Source organism: Ovis canadensis, chromosome 15, assembly GCF_042477335.2.
Source record: "Ovis canadensis isolate MfBH-ARS-UI-01 breed Bighorn chromosome 15, ARS-UI_OviCan_v2, whole genome shotgun sequence".
Classification (NCBI taxonomy): domain Eukaryota; kingdom Metazoa; phylum Chordata; class Mammalia; order Artiodactyla; family Bovidae; genus Ovis; species Ovis canadensis.
The window spans coordinates 59,037,709-59,060,326 of NC_091259.1; the positions used below are offsets into that span (position 1 = coordinate 59,037,709).

At 41.6% G+C, this 22,618-nt stretch overlaps 1 protein-coding gene across 1 annotated transcript; it reads left to right on the forward strand.

Moving 5' to 3' along the window:
- Nucleotides 1-20,956: 20,956 nt before the first annotated feature.
- Nucleotides 20,957-21,458, forward strand: LOC138929755 (small nuclear ribonucleoprotein E). Its single transcript, XM_070289327.1, has one exon. The coding sequence runs from the start codon at nt 20,998-21,000 to the stop codon at nt 21,274-21,276; it is 279 nt and encodes a 92-aa protein (XP_070145428.1). The 5' UTR covers nt 20,957-20,997; the 3' UTR covers nt 21,277-21,458.
- Nucleotides 21,459-22,618: the final 1,160 nt, after the last annotated feature.

Sequence of the window (22,618 nt, forward strand, 5' to 3'; positions counted from 1 at the left end):
TCCAGGGGATCTTCCTGACCCAGGAACCAAACTGGGGTCTCCTGCATTACAGGCAGAGAGCTTTACCAACTGAGCTATCAGGGAAACCTCAGTTTCCACAGAGGCAAATGGCAAATGCCCCTGTTGTTTGGTAGCTGGCAATGCTCTTGGCAAATGCCAATATGTAGTTGACACTGGAATGGGTAAACATTTCCTTCTCCAGGGGATATTCCCGGCCTGGGAATCCTGCATTAGCTGGTGGATTCTTTACCATTGAGCCACCAGGGAAGGGCCACCTGATATACTAAATATTTGTTTTATTGTCTTTCTCCAGTAGAAGTTAGTCCCACAAGACAGGACTTTTAACAAAATTGTTTTATTTTGACTGTACTGCATCTTCATTGTGGTGTGTTGGCTTCTCTTGTTGTGAAGCATGGGCTCTAGAGTGTGGAGCCCTGTACCAAAGTCACAGGACAAAAATCTCTGGAACTGACTGAGCCCCATAGCAACTGTTGCCATGAGCTTGTGGACCTAAACCGCCAGTTCCCTGGCCCCAATTAGGTAAAATACCCTATTACCCACCCAATAGCAGCCTAGCCAATCAACTAATGCCACCATTCCAGTAGGAATTTTCTGTTTTGAGGTTATAAAAATTGGCTACTAGCTCATGAAAGGGTAGGCTCTCTCTTGAGCTGACCCACTGTTAGAATAGCATCTCCCACTCTAATAAATTTTATTCTCCTTTCATTTTGCCTCATGTCTGGAAATTCTTTTCCAACCTGTGCACAGGCCATGACATAGAGCTCAAGGTTTCCATTGCCTGAAGCATGTGGGATCCTACTTATGCAACCAGGGATTGAACCCAAGACCCCTGCATTGCAAGGTGGATTCTTAACCACTGGACCACCAGGGAAGAGGGGATTTTTTTTTTCCCCACTTTCACATCACTAGAACAACGTCTGGAACAAAGAGGTACTCAATATGTATTCATTCACTGAATAGCTTACTCTCACTATGTTAGCATGGTCATATTAAAATATGACCTTTAGAGTGAAGGCAGACCTGAATTTCAATTATGACTCTTGTATTTACTACATGTGTAACTTTGGACAAATTTCTTTGCCTCTCTGATTATTAATTTCCTCATTATCATCAAAGATAATACCTACCTCCAAGGCAATTAGTTGTATTAAATGGGATAATATGTAGACCACTAACATTCCTGGCTCACAGTAAATCTTCAAGAAATGGCAGCTGTTTTATTCCCCGCTCTAGGGGTTTACTGGATTTCCTACTGTAAACTTCTTGTGGGCAGAAATGGAGTTCCTCATTTCCTCATCCCTTAGTGAAGGCACTCAGTAAATAATTGTTGAATGAATGAATATTTTAAAAGTATGCAATAGTCGAAGTATTTTGACTTTCCTATTTTAAGAGATTCCCATGGTATCCTGTCTTTTTAGCCACTCTATTCACTATAGCAGCTTCATCTTCCCTGTATTCTTAGCGTACCTCTGCCTCCCAGCTTAGGGTTGGTCACAACAGGAAAAGCAGTCTCTGAGCTCCCATTACCAGGTGGGTCACAGAGTGAGTGTGCAGTGTTCAACTCCTCTGCTGCAGACACATCCCAAGGTCCTTCAGTTTACCTACAATTGCCTAACTTTCCAAGCACATATCCATTTATTCTCTCATATGGTTTTCACAAATAACATGTTTGAAAGGAGCAAGGCAGGGTTGAATCACTATTAGCATTTAGTTGGGAGTACTGAGAGGTTAAATGATCAATGTCTGGCTGAATGAGAAGCAGTGGAGGAGCATGGGGGAATCATCCATTAAAATCAGCCAGGACTCAGTGAATTCTAGTTCTTCAATAAACAATTCAAAATCCCCTAGGTCACATTAATAACGTTTAAAAAGATCTTCAGTTCAGGGACTTCCTTGGTGGTACAATCGATAGGAATCTGCCTGCCAATGCAGGGGACATGGTTTCGATCCCTGGTGCAGGAAGATTCCACATGTCTCAGAGCAGCTAAAGCCTGTGCACCACGATTACTGAGCCTGCATACTGCAACTACTGAAGCCCATGCGTTTACAGCCCGTGCTCTACAACAAGAGAAGCCACCACAGTGAGAAGCCCATGCACCACGACAGAGTAGGCCCAGCTCACAGCAACTAGAGAGAAAGCCCGGACACAGCAACGAAGGCCTAGCACAACCTAAAATAAATAAATAATTTTTTTAAAAAAGATCTTCAGTTCATGATGACTTCCTTTTGGTCTGCTCAGAATGCAAGAATTTACTGTATCAGGTTGTAGTTACCCTACCTGGGCTTCTAGCTCTTGGGGTGGGGCACAGAGAACTCATTTCATTTAGTTTGTGGTGAGGTGACTGGAGATATTGGGGTTCAAGAGGAGGCAGAAAGTGGAGGATCAGTGCCATTGCTGTGGTCACCTTCCACTAGGGTAGGGTTGGAAGCTTCTAAGGAAAACACTTTTCCTGAAAAACAACAACACACTCATTTCTAAATAAAATAATTAGATATGTAGGAGATAATGAAAGCTGGGTTTCTCACTGTTAGAGAAAGAAGCTATAAGTAAGAAAGAGAGAAAGCCAAAATGAACCTTGTGGCATTGGATTGGAATTAGGGGTATTCAGTATAAACTCATGGTTTTAAAATACATACAGATATATCCATAGAGAATATAGATATGTAAGTATGTGTGGGTTAGTATATTCCATATATGACCTCTCTCTGTCTCCTGAGAGAGTGTAGAAGCAATGACATCTTAAACACTGAATACACACACTACCCAGATCCAAACACTATCCTCCAATGAAAGGAACCAGTTCTCCTTGGAGAAATGGTTCTGTTCAGAACTGGGGTAGGAAAAATACAAAATGACTCAGGACTATCTTGTGTGCCAGAAAGGAAGGAAAAACCAGGTACATGCTGATCAAAAGAACACAGGAGCCAACGTGAAGGACTTACTGATGACCCAAACCAGAACTCTCAGGCAAGAAACAATGATAGTATGGGTTTTTACCCAGAAAGTAAAACAAGTGTCCACAAGGCCATACTGATAAGTATAATCAAATAAATAAATAGATAGATTGGTGACGGAATGAGGTAAAGAGACAGCTTTTTCTTACATTGGAAATTGAATTAATATAGATGGAAGGAAGAAGGAAATAAGAGATCATCATTATGCAGATATCACATATAAACATATCAGACAAAATCCTCAAACCATGCTAAAATTAGTGGGTCAAAGTTTGAGGACAAACAGGATTTGTAAAAAGACATAGTAAAACTTCCCTGGTGGTCCAGTGGTTAAGAATCAACCTGCCAATGCAGGGGACACGGGTTCAATCCCTGGCACAGGAACTAAGACCCCACATGCCACGGGCAACTAAGCCCATGTTCTACAACAAGAGAAGCCACCCCAACGAGAAGCTCACACTCCACAACTAGAGACTAACCCCCTCTCGCCACAAGAGAAGGCCTATGCATAGCAACAATGACCCAGCACAACCAAAAAGAAAAAGGAGAAAAGATATAGACATCATTAATCCTTTGATTACTCCTTGGAAGGAAAGTTATGACTAACCTAGATAGCATATTAAAAAGCAGAGACATTACTTTGCCGACAAAGGTCTGTCTAGTCAACGCTATGGTTTTTCCAGTAGTCATGTATGGATGTGAGAGTTGGGCTGTGAAGAAAGCCGAGCGCCGAAGAATTGATGCTTTTGAACTGTGGTGTTGGAGAAGACTCTTGAGAGTCCCTTGGACTGCAAGGAGATCCAACCAGTCCATTCTGAAGGAGATCTGCCCTGGGATTTCTTTGGAAGGACTGATGCTAAAGCTGAAACTCCAGTACTTTGGCCACCTCATGCGAAGAGTTGACACATTGGGAAAGACTCTGATGCTGGGAGGGATTGGGGGCAGGAGGAGAAGGGGACGACAGAGGATGAGATGGCTGGATGGCATCACTGACTCGATGGACATGAGTCTGAGTGAACTCCAGGAGTTGGTGATGGACAGGGAGGCCTGGCATGCTGCAGTTCATGGGGTCGCAAAGAGTTGGACATGACTGAGCGACTGAACTGAACTGAACTGAATCCTTTGACACTGGGAACACAATATCATTTTTGTGGCATTCTTGCCAAGCACATATGACCCCACTCCAATTGTGAGGCAACATCAGACAAATCTAAATTGAGAGACAGTCTATAAATAACTGATCAATATCTGTATTAGTTTTTATTGCTATACAACAAATCACCTTACATTTAGCAGCTTGAAACAATACCTATTTAATATCACAGTTTCTGTCAGCCAGGAGTGTGGCATATTTTAACTGTGTCCTTTTCTTCAAGGCCTCACAAAAACTGAAATCAAGGTGTTGGTCAGCAATAGCAGCATTTGGAAGTTCAACTAGAGAAAAGCACAATTCCAATCTCCCCCAGGTTGTTGGCAGAAATCATTTTCTAGCAGCTGTGGGACTAAGGTTCCCATTGTCATGCTGGCTGTTGGCAGATGAGGACCTCTCAGGTCTCTGCCATGTGACCACCACTTGAGACCCACTCTTATTTGCAGTCTCTCTGACCTCAGGAAGGACCTTGTCATTTCTAAGGGCTCAAGTGATTAGGTCAGGTCCACCCAACTAATCTCTCTCTTGATAAATCCATGTTAAATTATAAGAAATATAATCACAGGAGTGATAGTTCATTGAATACCTTGTGTGATTATGGATAGGATTTGGGAACCAAAAAAAGGATGTTAGTAGGGAAATTGGTGAATTTCAAGTATATGCTATAGTTAATAATATTGTACAAATGTTGATTTCCTGTTCTTGATCACTGTACCATGGCTATTTAAGATGTTAACGCTGAGAAAGTGGGATGGGGACTATAAGGAAACTCTTTGTACTATTTTTGCAATCTTTCTGTAAATCTAAAATTAATTCTTTCCCATTCTATTGTTTTCCTCTATTTCTTTATATTGATAACTGAGGAAGGCTTTCTTATCTCTCCTTGCTATTCTTTGGAACCGTGCATTCAAATGGTTGTACCTTTCCTTTTCTCCTTTGCCTTTAGTTTCTCTTCTTCTCATAGCTATTTGTAAGGTCTTCTCAGACAACCATTTTGCCTTTTTGCATTTCTTTTTCGGGGGGATGGTTTTGATCACTGCCTGCTGTACAATGTCATGAACCTCCATTCACAGATCTTCAGGCACTCTATCAGGTCTAATCCCTTGAATCTATTTGTCACTTCCACTGTATAGTTGTAAGGGATTTTATTTAGGTCATACCTGAATGGTCTAGTGCTTTTCCCTACTTTCTTCAATTTGAGTCTGAATTTGGTAATAAGGAGTTCATGATCTGAGCCACAGTCAGCTCTCTGTCTTGCTTTTGCTGACTGTATAGAACTTCTCCATCTTTGGCTGCAAAGAATATAATCAATCTGATTTTAGTACTGACCATCTGGTGATGTCCATATGTAGAGTCTTCTCTTGTGTTGTTGGAAGAGGATATTTGCTATGACTAGTGTGTTCTCTTGGCAAAACTCTATTAGCATTTGCCCTGCTTCATTCTGTACTCCAAGGCCAAATTTGCCTGTTACTCCAGGTATTTCTTGACTTCCTACTTTTGCATTCCAGTCTTCTATAATGAAAAGGACATCTTTTTTGGGTCTTAGTTCTAGAAGGTCTTGTAGGTCTTCATAGAATGGTTCAACTTCTGCTTCTTCAGCATTATTGGTCAGGGCATAGACTTGGATTACTGTGATATTGAATGGTTTGCCTTGGAAATGAACAGAGATCATTCTGTCGTTTTTGAGATTGCATCCAAGTACTGCATTTCGGACACTCTTGTTGACTATGATGGCTACTCCATTTCTTCTAAAGGATTCTTGCCCACAATAGTAGATATAATGGTCATCTGAGTCAAATTCACCCTTTCCTGTCCATTTTAGTTCACTGATTCCTAAAGTGTTGATGGTCACTCTTGCCATCTCCTGTTTGACCACTTTCAATTTGCCTTGTTTCATGGACCTAACATTCCAGGTTCCTATGCAATATTGCTCTTTATAGCATTGGACTTTACTTCCATCACCAGTCACATCCACAACTGGGTGTTGTTTTTGCTTTGGCTCTGTCTCTATTCTTCCTCCACTGATCTCCAGTAGCATATTGGGCACCTACCGACCTGGGGAATTCATCTTTCAGTGTCCTATCTTATTTTTCTAGGCTCCAAAATCACTGCAGATGGTGAGTGCAGCTGTGAAATTAAAAGATGCTTGCTCCTTGGAAGAAAAGCTATGACCAACCTATACAGCTTATTAAAAAGCAGAGACATTACTTTGCCAACAAAGATCCATCTAGTCAAAGCTATGGTTTTTCCAGTACTCATGTATGGATATGAGAGAGGGACTATAAAGAAAGCCGAGTGCCAAAAAATGATGCTTTTGAACTGTGGTGTTTGAGGAGACTCTTGAGAGTCCCTTGGACAGCAAGGATATCCAACCAGTCCATCCTAAAGGAAATCAATCCTGAATATTCATTGGAAGGACTGATGCTGAAGCTGAAACTCCAATATTTTGGCCACCTGATGTGAACAATTGACTCATTGGAAAAGACCCTGACGCTGGGAAAGATTGAAGGCGGGAGGAGAAGGGGATGACAGAGGATGAGATGGTTGGATGGCATCACTGACTCAATGGACATGTGTTTGAGTAGGCTCTGGGAGTTGGTGATGGACAGGGAGGCCTGGCATGCTACAGTCCATGGGGTCGCCAAGAGTCAGACATGACTGAGCAACTGAACTGAACTGAACATTAATTTAAAATAAAATGTTCTTTAAAAGGGAAATGTACTCTAGTCTAATTTCAAATCAGTCTGCAGTTGGGATAGGCAGGGGAAATGAAGAAGAAACTGACATGTATTAGGAGTTTACTATTAATTTATTAGACCTTTAAACAAAATATCTGTTGAGCACCAACTCAACTTCTTGAGGATAGGGTTCATGTCTTATTTATATATCCCAAGCACATTGCACTGTGGCTGGCACACAGAAGGCATGAATGTTCTTATTTAATTCTGACAATAAGTATGAAATGGGATTTCCCCATCCCCACCCCCCACTTCATAGATGGAGAAGCAGATTCAATGACTCGTTCGTGTCTTAAACTAGTTAGTGAGTGATGGCTCTAGGATGAGAGTCCTCTTCCTAGTGACTCCAAAGTCTCCTTCCACCACATCATGCTCCTTTCCATTTGGGTAGGCATCATTCAGTTCAAAGAGCATTCTATGGTATGAATTATCTGCACTGATCGCTAAAGAAGGCTTTCTTATCTCTTCTTGCTATTCTTTGGAACTCTGCATTCAGATGCTTATATCTTTCCTTTTCTCCTTTGCTTTTCACTTCTCTTCTCTTCACAGCTATTTGTAAGTCCTCCCCAGACAGCCATTTTGCTTTTTTGCATTTCTTTTCCATGGGGATGGTCTTGATCCCTGTCTCCTGTACAATGTCACAAACCTCATTCCATAGTTCATCAGGTACTCTATCTATCAGATCTAGGCCCTTAAATCTATTTCTCACTTCCACCGAATAATTATAAGGGATTTGATTCAGGTCATACCTGAATGGTCTAGCGGTTTTCCCTTTTTTCTTCAATTTGAGTCTGAATTTGGTAATAAGGAGTTCATGATCTGAGCCACAGTCAGCTCCTGGTCTTGTTTTTGCAAGGAGATCCAACCAGTCCATTCTGAAGATCAGTCCTGGGATTTCTTTGGAAGGAATGATGCCAAAGCTGTAACTCCAGTACTTTGGCCACCTCATGTGAAGTGTTGACTCATTGGAAAAGACTCTGATGCTGGGAGGGATTGGGGGCAGGAGGAGGAAGGGGACGATAGAGGATGAGGTGGCTGGATGGCATCACTGACTCGATGCACGTAAGTCTGAGTGAACTCCAGGAGTTGGTGATGGACAGGGAGGCCTGGCATGCTGCGATTCATGGGGTCGTGAAGAGTTGGACACGACTAAGCGACTGAACTGAACTGAACTGATGGTATGAATTCAAATACACCATTACATGGTTTGGGAGGGTGGAGATAAAACACATGAGTTCTCAAAGAAACTTCAGGCTTGTACGGATATGGATGATGGTGGCTAGAGTCACAGATCCTCTTATGGTGTTTCAGTGGAAACCTTTGAAAATAATTCTTTTTCTACAAGTTATATGGTCAGTTAACAGTAGCAGAAGATATAATTTTAAATAAGGTATTCTTTCAAATATCAAGTGTGGTTGACAAATAGTTTATTTTGGTTAGTTTCATGAGTCAAAGATCTTTTAAAATAGAATTAGCTCTGTACCTCGGGGTTGATGAATAGGGTCTGGAAACACAATTAATTTCCTGTGGATCTTGCTGGATACTGTCATACTCCTAACTCAGTGCACACTCTCCCACAGTTCTTCTTTGAATAAGTGGATGAACAGATTTTCTAGTAATAATAGCACCTAAATTTTATTAAGTATTTTCTATGTTCCAAACATTGTGCCAAATAACCCACCTGCACCTGTTATTTATATAAATACTCAGATAAGTTTCCCCCAGGTTTTGCTGAGTATGTTTTTTTCTTTCATGCTCTCTCTCTAGTCAATGAAGGCACATTTCCCCAACGACAACCTGTAAACCACATCTGAGAAATTCTGGAGAAACATATCTAAGCATTTTCCAAAAACAGAAGAAGTTAATGTGTACTGAATGCTGAGATTTATTCTGAGCCCTGAACTAATAAACACTTTATATGAGCAAATTCTCTTAATCGCTACTTTAACCCCAGAAGTTAGATACTATTAAAATTCTGAGATCTGTCTGACTCAGAGCCCAAACTCTTAGCCATTACACAGCATGCTTTCCTGAGGAACAAAATGTGTGTGTGTGTATTGTGTCTATGTGTGTAAGGGTATGTGCAAAAAATGTTCTGGATTATTTTTTCCTCAAATACATTGCCCACTTTCCTGTATTAACAAATAGAAGGTAGTGACTATAATTTAATCTTTTTCTGATGGTTGAGTTTATTGCTATCACAACAGATTTTTTTTAATGTACCATGTTGTAAATGTAGAGATCATGAGTGTTAACCACGCATGGGAAATATTTTGCAGAGTAAATCTCTTATATCACCTCCTTTTCTTCTCATCTGCCTCTTTCTCATGGACTCAAAGTGAAGTATGTAGCCTCTGAGCAGAGTAACATGGTTACTTTTTACACTAAGGATGAGAAATTTGTTTATGAAAACTCTGAGGCGAATTATTTAGTAAATGGTGTTGGGACGAGGGAGCCAGTTGGGAAAAAAATTTGGATTTCAATCTTAACCCTTCCACCAAAATAAATGCCTACTGAATCAAAATGTTGAAATGTGAAAAAAGAAACCATAAAAATGCTAGAATACACATTATATGTTTTTAAAAATGACTTCGAAGTTGAGAAGCTTTCTAAGTATGACACAAAATTCAGAACCCACTGTAGAAAAGACTGGTATATTTGACTCTATGAAATATAATTATGATGGAAAAATACCATAAACAGTGAAAAACATAAATGACAGTCTGGGAAAAATATATCGCACCATAGTGATGAAGGGCTAAGTAATAAAAGAATGCCTATAAAATATGAAAAGACCTGCAAGAAAAGAAATAAATTGGCAGGAGCGATGCCTGTGTTAGCTTATACCACACCTTGTGCACAGTGGAGGCAGGGTCTTCCTGGGGATGAACAGGGAAAGGGGTTCAGTGAGCGCCGTGCTGCCAGATTTCTGCTTCCACTTCTCCTATTGGCTTAGGTTTTCGAGCTGCACTTGAACTGCATATCCAATCATAGTAGCCTGGAACAAAGGACTCGACTAAAGAGCTCAGAAGAAAAAAATTATATTTAAATACAAAAATATGCTCAACAATACCTGTGATAAGAAATGTACAGATCAAAACTATAATGATCCATATCCTGTACCATATACAAAAATGATCTCAAAATGGGTCATAGACCCAAAGGTAAAACCTAAATTCTAAAAGCTCTAGAAGAAAACAGAGAAAATCTTCGTGGCTTTGAGTAAGGCTAAGATTTCTTACATACAACACCAAAAACATTCATTAAAAAAAAGAGAGATAAATCAGACTTCATCAAAACTGAAAACTTTTACTCTGCAAAAGCCACTGTTGAGCTTCATGCATATTCAGTCATGTCCAATCTTTGCAGTCCCATGGACTGTAGCCTGCCAGGCTCTTCTGCCCATGGAGATTCTTCAGGCAAGAATACTGGAGTGGGTTGCCATTTCTTCCTCCAGAGAATCTTCCCCACCCAGGGATTGAACCTGTGTCTCCTGCATTGGCAGGTGGGTTCTTTACCACTGAGCCACCTGGGAAGCCCATTATCAAGGTATCAGGATATAAAGAGAAATGGCTTAAGACACAATTGTACATTAACTGGGAGTTATATTTGGTGAGAAAGGAAAAAACCCTAACCACTGGCTATCAAAACTTAGGGTTTCCCCGGTGTCTCAGTGGTAACGACTGTATTTGCCAATGCAGGAGACCTGGCTCCCATCCTTTATCTGCGAAAATTCCACATGCCTCAGAGAAACTAAGCCCAGACACCCTAGAGCCTTCTCTTGTTGCCCGGCAGCAAGAGAAGCCACCACAACGAGAAACCTGCACACCACAACCACCCCGCTGGCTGCAATAGGGAAAAGCCTGCCCAGCAACGAAGACCTAGCACAGCCAAAAAAAAAAAGTTCAACTTACAAGGAGGCAGTGTCAATCTATACTGAATTTACACAAGTTCTATAGCTGACTTCTGCAAAATCCAATGAGATAAATGAATACTGTAAATACTTTTGTAAACTTTTTCAACTTTGTACCTCAATATCCCCACCCCGTAGAACAGAAGTCTGACTTATCTACTGAGGATTATGTAATAATAATATAGGCAATTAATCAAAAGTTTTTTTAAAAGCCACAAAAGGGGAAACTATATGAAAATCATATATCCAATAAAAGACGTCTACCAAAACATAAAAAGAACTCTGAAGTCTCAATAATAAGAAAACAACCCAATTTTAAAAAGAGAAAATATGTTGACTATCTCACACTTCATCAGAGTGAAATAAGCACATGAAAAGACCCTCAACATTATTACTCATTAGGAAAATGAAAATTAAAACCAGAATGAATTACTGTAACACTTCTGTTAGAATGTCTAAAATTAAAAATGCTGACCCCACATGTTGGTGAGAAGGAAGAGCAACCAAACACTCATTCACTGCTGATAGGAATGTAAGATGGTACAATCACTTTAGAAAATAGTTTGGCAGTTTCTTTAAAAGTTCAACATACACCTATCACGTGATTCAGTCATTCAACTTCCAGGTATTTACTCAAGTAAAATAGAAACATAAATGACTTCTAAGTCACTGTCTTATTTGTGATAGTTATAAACTGGAAACAATCTAAATGTTTATCAGTATAAGAGTGGATAAGCAAATTGTGGTGTATCTACACAATGGATGGATATGTCAGGCGAGTGTATGCTCCTCAGTTCTGTCTTGTCACAACAAAGATTTGGAGTGACTGACATTAAAGCCCTTGGCGGGTCACAGCTCTCGGGTCTTGGACAGACCGTGTTATAGCTCTTGGACAAATCAATGTTACAGCTCTATGTTATTTAGAAAATGGCAGGAGAATTCATCCTCCAGGCCTGAGGGCATGGGGACCCAAAGACTGAAGAGAACGCTCCAGCGAGCGGAAGCGGGGGCGGGGTGGGGTGGGGGGTGTGGTGTGGAGCGGATAGAGAGAAAGAGCGCACACATGCTGGAGAGAGAGAGAAAGCACTTTGGCTCTTCCTTTGATGTTTTTTCCTCCCCCAGGGCCTGCTCTATGTAAATTGGGCTTTAGCCACCAGTGCTGTTTGTTCTACCTGAGGTCTTCACTCCGGTCCTCAGAGCTTCCTTTGACCTTTCTTTGTTCTATTTTCGCAGGCTTTTCTCTTCCTTGTCTTTCAGCCACCGCCATTTTGGACTCCTTTTCCCTATTCTAACTACCTAACAGATACAACTCAGTGGCAAAAAGGAATGAGAGAGATGCACTTAAAAATAATTATGCTGAATGAAAATCAGATTTAAAAAGTCTACATACTATATTATTCTGTTTATATAAGATCCTAGGAAATAAAAACTGTAGTAACAGAAAGCACTACGGTGGATACATGGGGAGTGGGGAGAAATGTTGGTGGGAGGAAGGGATTGAAAGGAGCATAAGGAAACCTTTGAGGGTGATGAGATATGTTTATTATCTTGGTCGTGGTGATGGTTTCACATGCTAAACAGGTCAACACAATTTATATGCAGTTTACTAGATGCCAGTAAACATTCTTGTAGTCGAGTAAACGGTTTTTTAAAACTGTAATGAGATATAGTTCATCTATCAGATTGGCAAATATATATTTTACAGTAAATATGTTGCTGCTGCTGCTAAGTCACTTCAGTCATGTCCGACTCTGTGTGACCCCATAGACGGCAGCCCACCAGGCTCCCCCGTCCCTGGGATTCTCCAGGCAAGAACACTGGAGTGGGTTGCCATTTCCTTCTCCAGTGCATGAAAGTGAAAAGTGAAAGGGAAGTTGCTCAGTTGCGTCTGACTCTTCACGACCCCATGGACTGCAGCCTACCAGGCTCCTCCGTCCATGGGATTTTCCAGGCAAGAATACTGGAGCAGGGTGCCATCTGTTAGGAACAGCTAAAAATATTATTATTTCCTAATAGGGTAATCTTATCTCTTTTAATATGAATACTCTGAGTCATTTTAAGCAGAGAAAAATCAAGGCACAGAACACTTGTATACAATCACTGGTGTTATTTGGAAAACAAAAACCATTTATATGATTATATACTTAGGATACCTCTGGAAGGATAATAAAAATAGTTGCCCTTGAGGTAGACAAAATGGCTGGGGGGGGGGGTGGTGCTTAGGAAAGGAAGCAGGGAGGGAGGGAGAATTTACTTTTCACCATCGGTTCAGTTCAGTTCAGTTCAGTGAGTTCCCTTCCTTTCAGGGAAGGATATACGGAATGAACAGGGGAACGATTCAGAAGGACATCAGTTCAGTTCAGTCGCTCAGTCGTGTCCAACTCTTTGCAACCCCATGAATCACAGCACGCCAGGCCTCCCTGTCCATCACCATCTCCTGGAGTTCACTCAGACTCACGTCCATCAAGTCAGTAATTCCATCCACCCATCTCATCCTCTGTCGTCCCCTTCTCCTCCTGCCCCCAATCTCTCCCAGCATGAGAGTCTTTTCCAATGAGTCAACTCTTCACATGAGGTGGCCAAAGTACTGGAGTTTCAGCTTTAGCATCAGTCTTTCCAAAGAACACCCAGGGCTGATCTCCTTCAGAATGGAATGGTTGGATCTCCTTGCAGTCCAAGGGACTCTGAAGTCTTCTCCAACACTGCAGTTTAAAAAGCATCAATTCTTTGGCACTCAGCTTTCTTCACAGTCCAACTCTTTTCACCATAGACATTTTGAATTTTGTGGCATGGGCATATATTGCCTATTCAGTTCAATCAATCTATTATCTGTATATCAATATTCACTTTAATTTCTGGCATCAGTGACAATGCCCTTCATCTCAGACTATTGCATTCCTTTATCTCAAATAGAAACACTGACATCTTGTGGACTTTAAAGATAATGTGGCTAGATATAATCAGTGAAAGAAAATGAAAGTGTTAGTCGCTTAGTCATGTCTGACTCTTTGCAACTCCATAGATAATAGCGGGCGAGAGTCCTCTCCTCTGTCCATGGGATTTCTCAGGTAAGAATACTGGACTGGGTTGCTATTTGCTTCTCCAGGGGATCTTCCCAACCCAGGGATCGAATCCAAGTCTCCCACATTGCAGGCAGATTTTTACCCTCTAAGCCACCATTCTATTCAACTTCACTCCCCCACTCTGTTCTTCTCAACAAATATTTGTTGAATGCTTACCCTTTTGGGTAAGCTGACCCAACCAACCAACCCTTTAAAGCTGACACAGTTTCAATAATATTCAACCTCACTTACTGAACAGTGGTGAGGCCTAAGGTACTAAAACAGCCATCAGGGTATGGAGCTCTGGATGGAGCCTGCAGTCAACAGGAAACATCAGAGCAGCATGGTACATGCTCCAGCAGAGACAACTCTGGTGCCTCTGGGAGCACACAGCAGGCTGAGTGGTCAGGGAAGTGACATCGGAGCTGAGCTCTGCAGAAAGAGCCAGAATTGGCCAGAAGAAAGGGACTGCAGCAGCTAGGGTGGGCCGAGGGCGCTGGGAGAACAGGTTACTTTAGGTAAAGGGAAAGCTACATGCAAATCTGCAGAGACAGTAGTTTTCTTGTGTGCAACACATGTTTGAGACACAGCATGTTCAGTGTGGCTGAGCATGGAGTAGCAGGGGCTAAGAGGTGAGAAATGTGGGTTAACCAGAAAGGTTAAGCAATTTATTAGGTTCTCTCAGCAAGTATGTGATATGCCAAGAATTTGAAAGAAAAAAGTGAAGTTGCTCAGTTGTGTCCAACTCTTTGCTACCCCATAGACTGTAGCCTACCAGGCTCCTCCATCCATGGAATTTTCCAGGCAAGAGTACTGGAGTGGGTTGCCATTTAACTTAGAATTAAATGACTCCAGTGCTTCCTCTCATTCTCACTATGAAGATTTTGCTCTGTGAGGCTTTCCTGGGCCTTCACCTAATGCTCTGCTCTCCCCAACCAGGCCCAAAGTTGGGCTCCCTCTGTCCCTTCTTTCCTTCCTTCCTTCTCTCCCTCCCACTTTTCCCTCCTTCCTTCCTTCCCTCCATCCCACCTTGTTTCCCTCCCTCCCTCCCTCTCCTTCCTTCTTTCCTTCCCTCCATCCCACCTTGTTTCCCTCCCTCCCTCCCTCTCCTTCCTTCTTTCCTTCCCTCTCTCTCTCCCCTCTTCCCTCTTTCCACACTGCTTCTCTGCTCCTGCCTTGGTGCTGGGGAGGATAGAGGGAAGGCTGTTTGGGTGCCAAGTTGCTAACTGGTCTCAGAGTAACTGTTGCTCTGGTCATGTTGATGGATAAAGCTAGTCAATGAGAATGACCCCTGCAGCAGAGCCGCTCTCCATCCGTCCAGCTTCCCTGGTGCCCAGGGTGGAGTGGGGCAAGCCTTGAACTTGAAAGCTGTCTCTCAGTGGTAGCCCTATGTCTGACCCTGTGCAAGTCATGGGTTTACTGAATGGTATTATGAGCAAGACTCTATTTTTAGTGTTATGTGTTATGTGTCTCTTTTTAGTGTTTAACTCCAACAGCCACTTTATAAAGAAGATCATGATCTTATGTCCATTTTGCAGATGAGAAAACCAAAGTGTGGAAAGATTAAGTTGGTCAGTGACACCCAGGTTGTAAATGGCAAAACTGGGGCTCTAATTGTCTGAATCTAAAGCTCAGACTCCTAACTACTACAAATATTGGCTGGCAGGAAAAAACAGATCTATATGAAATAGACACTTCTGCTATACTTCCAATGACTCAGTATTATTGAGTTCAGCATAATGGGTGCAAGTCTGTAAAAGAGCACTCTGAGACTTCAGGATGAGAAAATAATTGACAGTAGGAATCTCTCTGGCACATCTTTGTGATTCCCTGAGCCTGGTCTGGCATCCAGCACAGAGAAGGTGCCCAAGCATTGACATCTGTACCAGTGAGTATTGAGCTATAGGTGCTTAACTACCACACACCTAAAGTCAGGACTCACTCTACTGCCTGGCGTAAGGCTAAACATGAAGATGGGGTGAGCCTGATGTTAGAGAAGGGCTGCAGAAGCTAGAAACCAGAAAGGCTTTTATGTCTCTGGGATGTGGAAGATGGCCAATGATTACTAACTATAGATAAGCATCTATAAACAGGATGCTTATAAAAATTTACTCGGGATAGTGAAAAACAAGACCTGGTACTAGAGGTACTAGAACATTATGTGGCAGTTAAAATGATGACTCTGTAAAAATTGCAAGTGCATATTCATGAGGAGAAATGAAAAAGGAAGCCCAGATATTAAAATAGTTTCTTTGTAAAGGGATTTTAGATGAAATTTTCAGTTAATTTTCATAATGTTGTAAATTGTAACTTTAAACAGTTAAGAAAAAAAAAGAATCCATTGAACTTTTCCCATTGTACCTAGTCAGTGAGCAGATACCTACATTCAGAACTGCTACCCATTTCAGGTTTCACCACATGCTCTGAATGGGTGAACAATTCGTGGGTGTTTCCTCTCAATATTTTGCCTCCTTCTTTTATATCCCTTTGAAGATGAAATGAAATGGACATTTGGCATGTCAAGTTTAGACAGGGATCTTGTTCCAGTGTCTTGGTGGAGAATATTTGCAGGTCTCAGGAAGAGGTGGTGGTGGTTTAGTCGCTAAGCCATGTCCTACTCTTTTGCAACCCGATGAACTGCAGCCAGTCAGGCTCCTCTGCCCATGGGATTTCCCAGGCAAGCATATTAGAGTGAGTTGCCATTTCCCGCTCCAGGGGATCTTCCTGATGGAGGGATCAAACCCATGTGACCTGCATTGCAGCCATATCCTTTATCACTGAGGCACCAGGGAAGCCTAGAGACATTTTCCTCTGTCTCTTCCCCATTTGGTTCTGGACCACCTACTTTCTCTGTTCTTCTAGTCACAAAATGCATCAATTAATACAAATAGATACTTGGGGAACTGCTGCCAAGTTTACACACTGATTATCTGATCAAGCTCCAGGGGACAGCTCTACCACATGTAAGTTCTGGCTGACTCTAGAGGGGAGGAACGATCATAGTAGGCGGGGCTGCCGCAGTACTGTTGCCCAGTATGTGCACTGCCTAACAATGCCTGGTTGAGTTGGTGAGGGAAGATTGAAGCGTAATTCGCAGTTCAACCCCTGACTTCCCCCCAAGCTGTGTATGCTTGTAGGAGCTGCCTCAGCAGTAGCACCATTTTCTTTACAAAGACTTTGTCCACTTGTCAAAGCTCTTGCCCGCAGGGGCTGGGGAGGTGGAGGGCACTTTGTTTCACTTCTCCAAGTAGGAGTCTCCTTCACTCATTCAAGGCATATACCCTTAGCAGACACTCTGAGAGTGGGCTTGGGTTACTCAGAGAAAGCTTCTTGGGAGAGAAAGATTTCCAGACAATTCTGAAGAAAGAAAGGAAGTTGGGTTTTTGGAGAGAAGCTGGGGTGCACAGACTAATATAGAGCAGGGACAGAATACAGCAGACACTCTCAGTGCCCAGCCTGTGTCTCCCTCAGACCCCACCATCTCTGTACCTGAGGGTTGCTCCAGAACCATGGAAAGCTGTCTTGCTCACCCACACTCAGCAGGCTGGATGTGCCAGGGAGATTAGCACTCCCAGCCCTCAGCCAAAGACTGATGCAATTTGGAGGAAAATACCCTAGGTCCCCTATCTCTCAGTGAGATGATCCTGAGGTACGCTTTGTACCCTTTCCCAGAATTCTCCTGTGGAATTAAGCTCCAGTTGGCCTTCAAAGTGCAGGGCTTAGTAACACACCCTTCACTGGCTGCCTTCCTGTGTCACTTCCCTAACTCCCCTGCAGATGGCCCTTTCTCCCTCTAAATAAACTACCTACATTGGAGTCTTGCAGTCAGATTCAGAGGGAATCCACAGTAAGACACAGGTTTAGCTGGCTGGAACAGAGTTTGCTCTGAGAAAAAGACAACATATGGGTGGGACAAGGGGGCAATGTGTTTAAGGACTTAGATACCAGACTGAGAGTTTTTAGACTTGATTTAGGAGAACATTCATACACTGAGTGGTACATGAATATTTTTCCTACAATTTATTATTTTCACATTTGACGTACTAGGACTTCTTAGATTTCTACATATCTTGCATTTTCCACTGACTTCTGGCTAATAAAATCTTGCCCGGAGTCAGAGATAGTAGTCTTATCTGCTTGTTGCCAGTAAAGAGAAAGTCTGAAGAGAAAATGTTATTAAGCTGTAAGAGATGGAATTCAGAGCGATGAAGCCATTCTCAAGACCTTGTTAGAGAAATATGAAGGCTGGGAATAGTCATAAGACTATATCTTTCATGAGAAGATTTTTATTTGTATCCATCCTGTTCAATGTTTTATAGCCTTTTTAAACAGCAACTTTGTAAGGTTATCTGAAAAGTCTCCTTAAAACATGGATCTTCAAAAATTTATTATTTCCTCTGGTAGGAAACTTTGAATCTCAAAGTACTGCATAATAATTGGTTGTCATGGGAAACTGCATGACTGTAACTGGTGCCTATAATTCCTGAAGGTAATATAAATAGCCTAAATCCCTTTGTTCTGTAGAATAGTCTCAAAATTCTACATCTTACTCTTCTTATTTAGGCCCAGGATAAAATTAATAAACTCAGTGACTCTGGCAGATTCTTTGTCCTAAGACAACACCTTTGAGAGATTTAAATTAGAAACTTGACAAATCTATTACATTCTCTCTGCCTTGCAGACTTAGAAATCAGGAGTAATCTTTCACAGAGGTATTTCCCTCTGCTATGCAAGTTCAGAAACCTAGAATTATCTTTTATATGTGGACTTTAATTAACCAAACTCGCAGAGAATGCCTATTAGGAAACAACGGAATACCAATTTGTTAATTCACACTGGAACTCTTTCTGTTCATATTCTTTGGTCAAAGCCCTTTTGATTCATAGGCAGGCTACCCAAGGAAGGGGTCAAATGATAAACAGAAATTTGTCTAGTGTACATGAGACCAGAACAAATGGAATTTGATCATTTGAGTGGTTAATGGCTTCAGATTAAGTTAGGATGACTCTCCAGTCCTGCTCTCAGGATGAGAACAGTTGATGGATTTTTTAACCAGAGTCCTCTCTCCCATTGATGATACTTGAAAGGACACTGATAGTGTGTATCTTATGAGCTTCCTTTTTCTGTACTCATGTCTAACCAACAAATCTTCTTCTTCTTTTTTTTTTTTTTAAATGTATTTATTTATCTGGCTACACTGGGTCTGCTTTGCAATATATGGGATCTAGTCCATGACCAGGGATTGAATCCAGGCCCCCTGCATTGGGAGTCCAGAGTCTTAACCACTGGACTACCAGGGAAGTCCCAAAAAATCTTCTGATGGACACTTTCTATTATTAGATGTTTTTAATACCTTGAGCCAGTCCAGAAAGGTATAGGTTCTTAACTATGGGTTCATGAACAGGATAACTAGGGACTTGAGCACCTGAATATTGAATGTGTATTTTGTATCTATATACACTTTCTCTAGAGAGGATTCATAGCTTTTATCAGATTTTCAAAGTGATCTTCTCTCTAATATAGGTTAGGAACCAGTTATATAAGCAGAGTCAAGTCCTACTAGCCTGGGTACTACTGCTTACAATGATTTTTTATGTTTCTGCTTGGATTATGTGTTGTTTCAAAGCACTAACTCTTCTGGAGGGTCTTTATTGTCCTTATTTCCATATTTAAGAGGATAAGACTCTTCAATATAACCATGCAATTTTTGATTGTGAGAAATGGAAGGATATTCTACAAGGATTGATAGATGTGAGCCGAAAGAGAAGTGTCCTGTCCAGCAGGAGTTTAGTTTTTTTCAAAATCCTAATATACTCTATGTTATTTTGAAAGTTCTAAAATTTATTTCTTTTTGTGGCTAGCCTGTATGTAGGTCAGAATGTGTAGAGACTGTTTCATTAAAGCTGGATATCATGGAGGAAGTAGATTCTAAGTACATTAGACTGAAGAGGATGAAATGTAAGTTTGAATAGGCATCAAATTAACAATAAGGGTGTATTTATATGGATTCAAGCAACAGAATTTAACTTGAGTACCCACAGTTAGCTTTAACAGCTTGGTTGGCTAGTTTATTGAAGCTTGGACTCAGTGGTGGCCTACAGATAATAAGGTATTGAAGGGCCAAAATTTCAGGGAGATAAGAAATGTGGAGTGGACCTAAATGTCCAGTTAGTTTCCCCAGCCACCCTATCCATACCCTGGGAAGGGCCAGAGGATGCTACATTTCCCACAGTATAAGATATTCATAGTAATGAAAGCACCAGCGAAAAGCATTGCCAAAGTGGTAGTGGGAGATCTCACCTTAGAGCCGGGCTTTCCCATTTCACTGAGACTAACAGGATTCTGGATTGGTGGAGGCCAGGTGGTGGCTCTTTGCTTCACAGTCGAGGTAGGTGAATTACCATAATAGGCTACAGGGGTAGAAAGGCTGTGGACAGGCCTAGAGGCCCTTGACTGAAGGGAAGGCTGGGTCCCTTTAAGGAAGGACCCTGCAATATGGCCATAAGTGTACATTATAAACTTCTCCTCTAAGCCTCCCCACAGAAAGACCTGCAGCCAATTACTAAAATAACCACACATTGGGAAGGAAAATGCCCCAAACTTTTGGGAGCTAGACAGAGGAGCCTAGTGGGCTGCCGTCTATGGGGTCGCACAGAGTCGGACACGACTGAAGCGACTTAGCAGCAGCAGCAGCAGATACCTTAGATGCTGATTCTGAATTGACGCTAACCACTGGGATACAAAATGCCACCTTGGCCTACTGGTAAGAATGAAAGCTTATGAAAGTCATGTGACAAATGGAGCCTTGGCCTCAGTCTGTCTGCTTAGTAGGAGAGTAGAAGCACAGAGTGCAGAGAGGAAGTTTTTATAAGAATCTGCAATTTTGGTTCTCTATGAGCCAGTCTTCTTTGAAGCTTAGATAATACCAGCTATTTTTCCTTTTGTCCTTCAGTTGACCCCTAGAGTAATGGTGCCCGCTGCAGCATCACTGATTCAGGCATTATAGGGCTCTTGGGACAGAGCATAACCGTATCAAAATTTGACATTTAGATGAGCCTACAGAATTCTCTCAACATTCAAAAATTAAAATCACTGAGAAATGTCAAAGTTTTTTCTGAGAGAGAGTGTGGAGTGGTGTGGTGCTTGTGAGCTTCCAGCATGGCGTACCGGGGCCAGGGCCAGAAGGTGCAGAAGGTGATGGTGCAGCCCATCAATCTCATCTTCAGATACTTGCAAAATAGATCGCGGATTCAGGTGTGGCTTTATGAGCAAGTGAATATGCGGATAGAGGGCTGTATCATTGGTTTTGATGAGTATATGAACCTCGTATTAGATGATGCAGAAGAGATTCATTCTAAAACAAAGTCAAGAAAACAACTGGGTCGGATCATGCTAAAAGGAGATAACATTACTCTGCTCCAAAGTGTCTCCAACTAGAAGTGACAGATGAAGTGAGAAATTGTTTGGCAATACCAAACGATTGGGTTTTTTAGGTGTCCTTTGTTAGAGATGCAGTTCTAAAACGTGTATTCATATTGTTCTGCTCACCCTTATGTTATTACCAGACGACAATAAATGCTGTGGGACTGTTTGTATCAAAAAAAAAAAAAAAAAAGAAATGTCAAAGTTTGCTTTGAAAAGACTGTCAGTAAAGCTCAATGTATGGATAAGCCAGAGCTGGCTAACTCTCCATTCCCCCTTGTTTTACAAATACTTCTAAAATAAAAAGAGGGAACTTCCCTGGTGGTCCAGTGGCTAACACTCTGCACTTTCAATGCAGGGGACATGGGTTCAATCCTTAGTCAGGGAACTAAGATCCCACATGCTGTGCGGTGTGGCCAAAAATAAAATGAAATTTAAAAAAATAAAAAGAAACCAACAGAGTATGGATCTATATTCTAGGCTCTTAAGAAGAAAATAAAAGCTATTTACCAAAATACTCCAATTAGCCAGATTCTTCTGGCTGAATCCAATGTATTTAAATGAAAAATTAGACGAATTTTTTGTTACTGTACTTAAGTCTGCTCTTGCAACCAAAGTACACCTAATAAGACTTAGGAAATTCTGTACAAGGGTGAACTTTTAGCATGGGTGGAAGAAGCATTTTCCAAATGAGCACTATTAATATCTAAGTTACTGGGGAACAAAAGAGGAGAAAACAGAGTCTGGTGAGCTTGGAACAGTGACTGTACTTTGCAGATGACAAGTAAGGAGCTGAGCTAATTATTACCCAGGAGGTGTCATTAAAATATTAGCTCATGAGATGTGATTATAGAGTGCAAGCTTACACAAAGCTCCATATTTTTTCTACACAGTGACTTGAAAAAAATTTTAAATATTAACCTTGAAATTTTTTAAAAATGACAACAATTTTAGCTGTTTCTCCAGTAGCTGTGTTCCAGGTGGGAGCAGTGTGACCATGATGAAATAGAAGAAGGGGTGATCTGCTATCAAAGCCACCAAAGCGGAGAACAATGGGGCCACCGACCATCTGCAGAAGAAAGAGTGGGCTGGTATCCCAGAATAGAGAGCAGCTGAGACAGTTTCTAGTCCAGCCAAGCTCCCAACCTTTCTGCTGTGCAGAGGGTCAGAAAGACATGCTGGGCAGGAGTCACGGACAAAACTGGAGTGTGCAGCAAAGGAAAGGGTCAGGGCAGTTGGAAGAGCTGGTCCAGGCAGAGTGGTGTGGCTGTCATAGTAATCTGGGAAAACATCCAGGTGGATAACTGAGGCAGTAGCTGTGGAGATCTAGGGAGACTGGGGAACTGGTGTTCTCCAA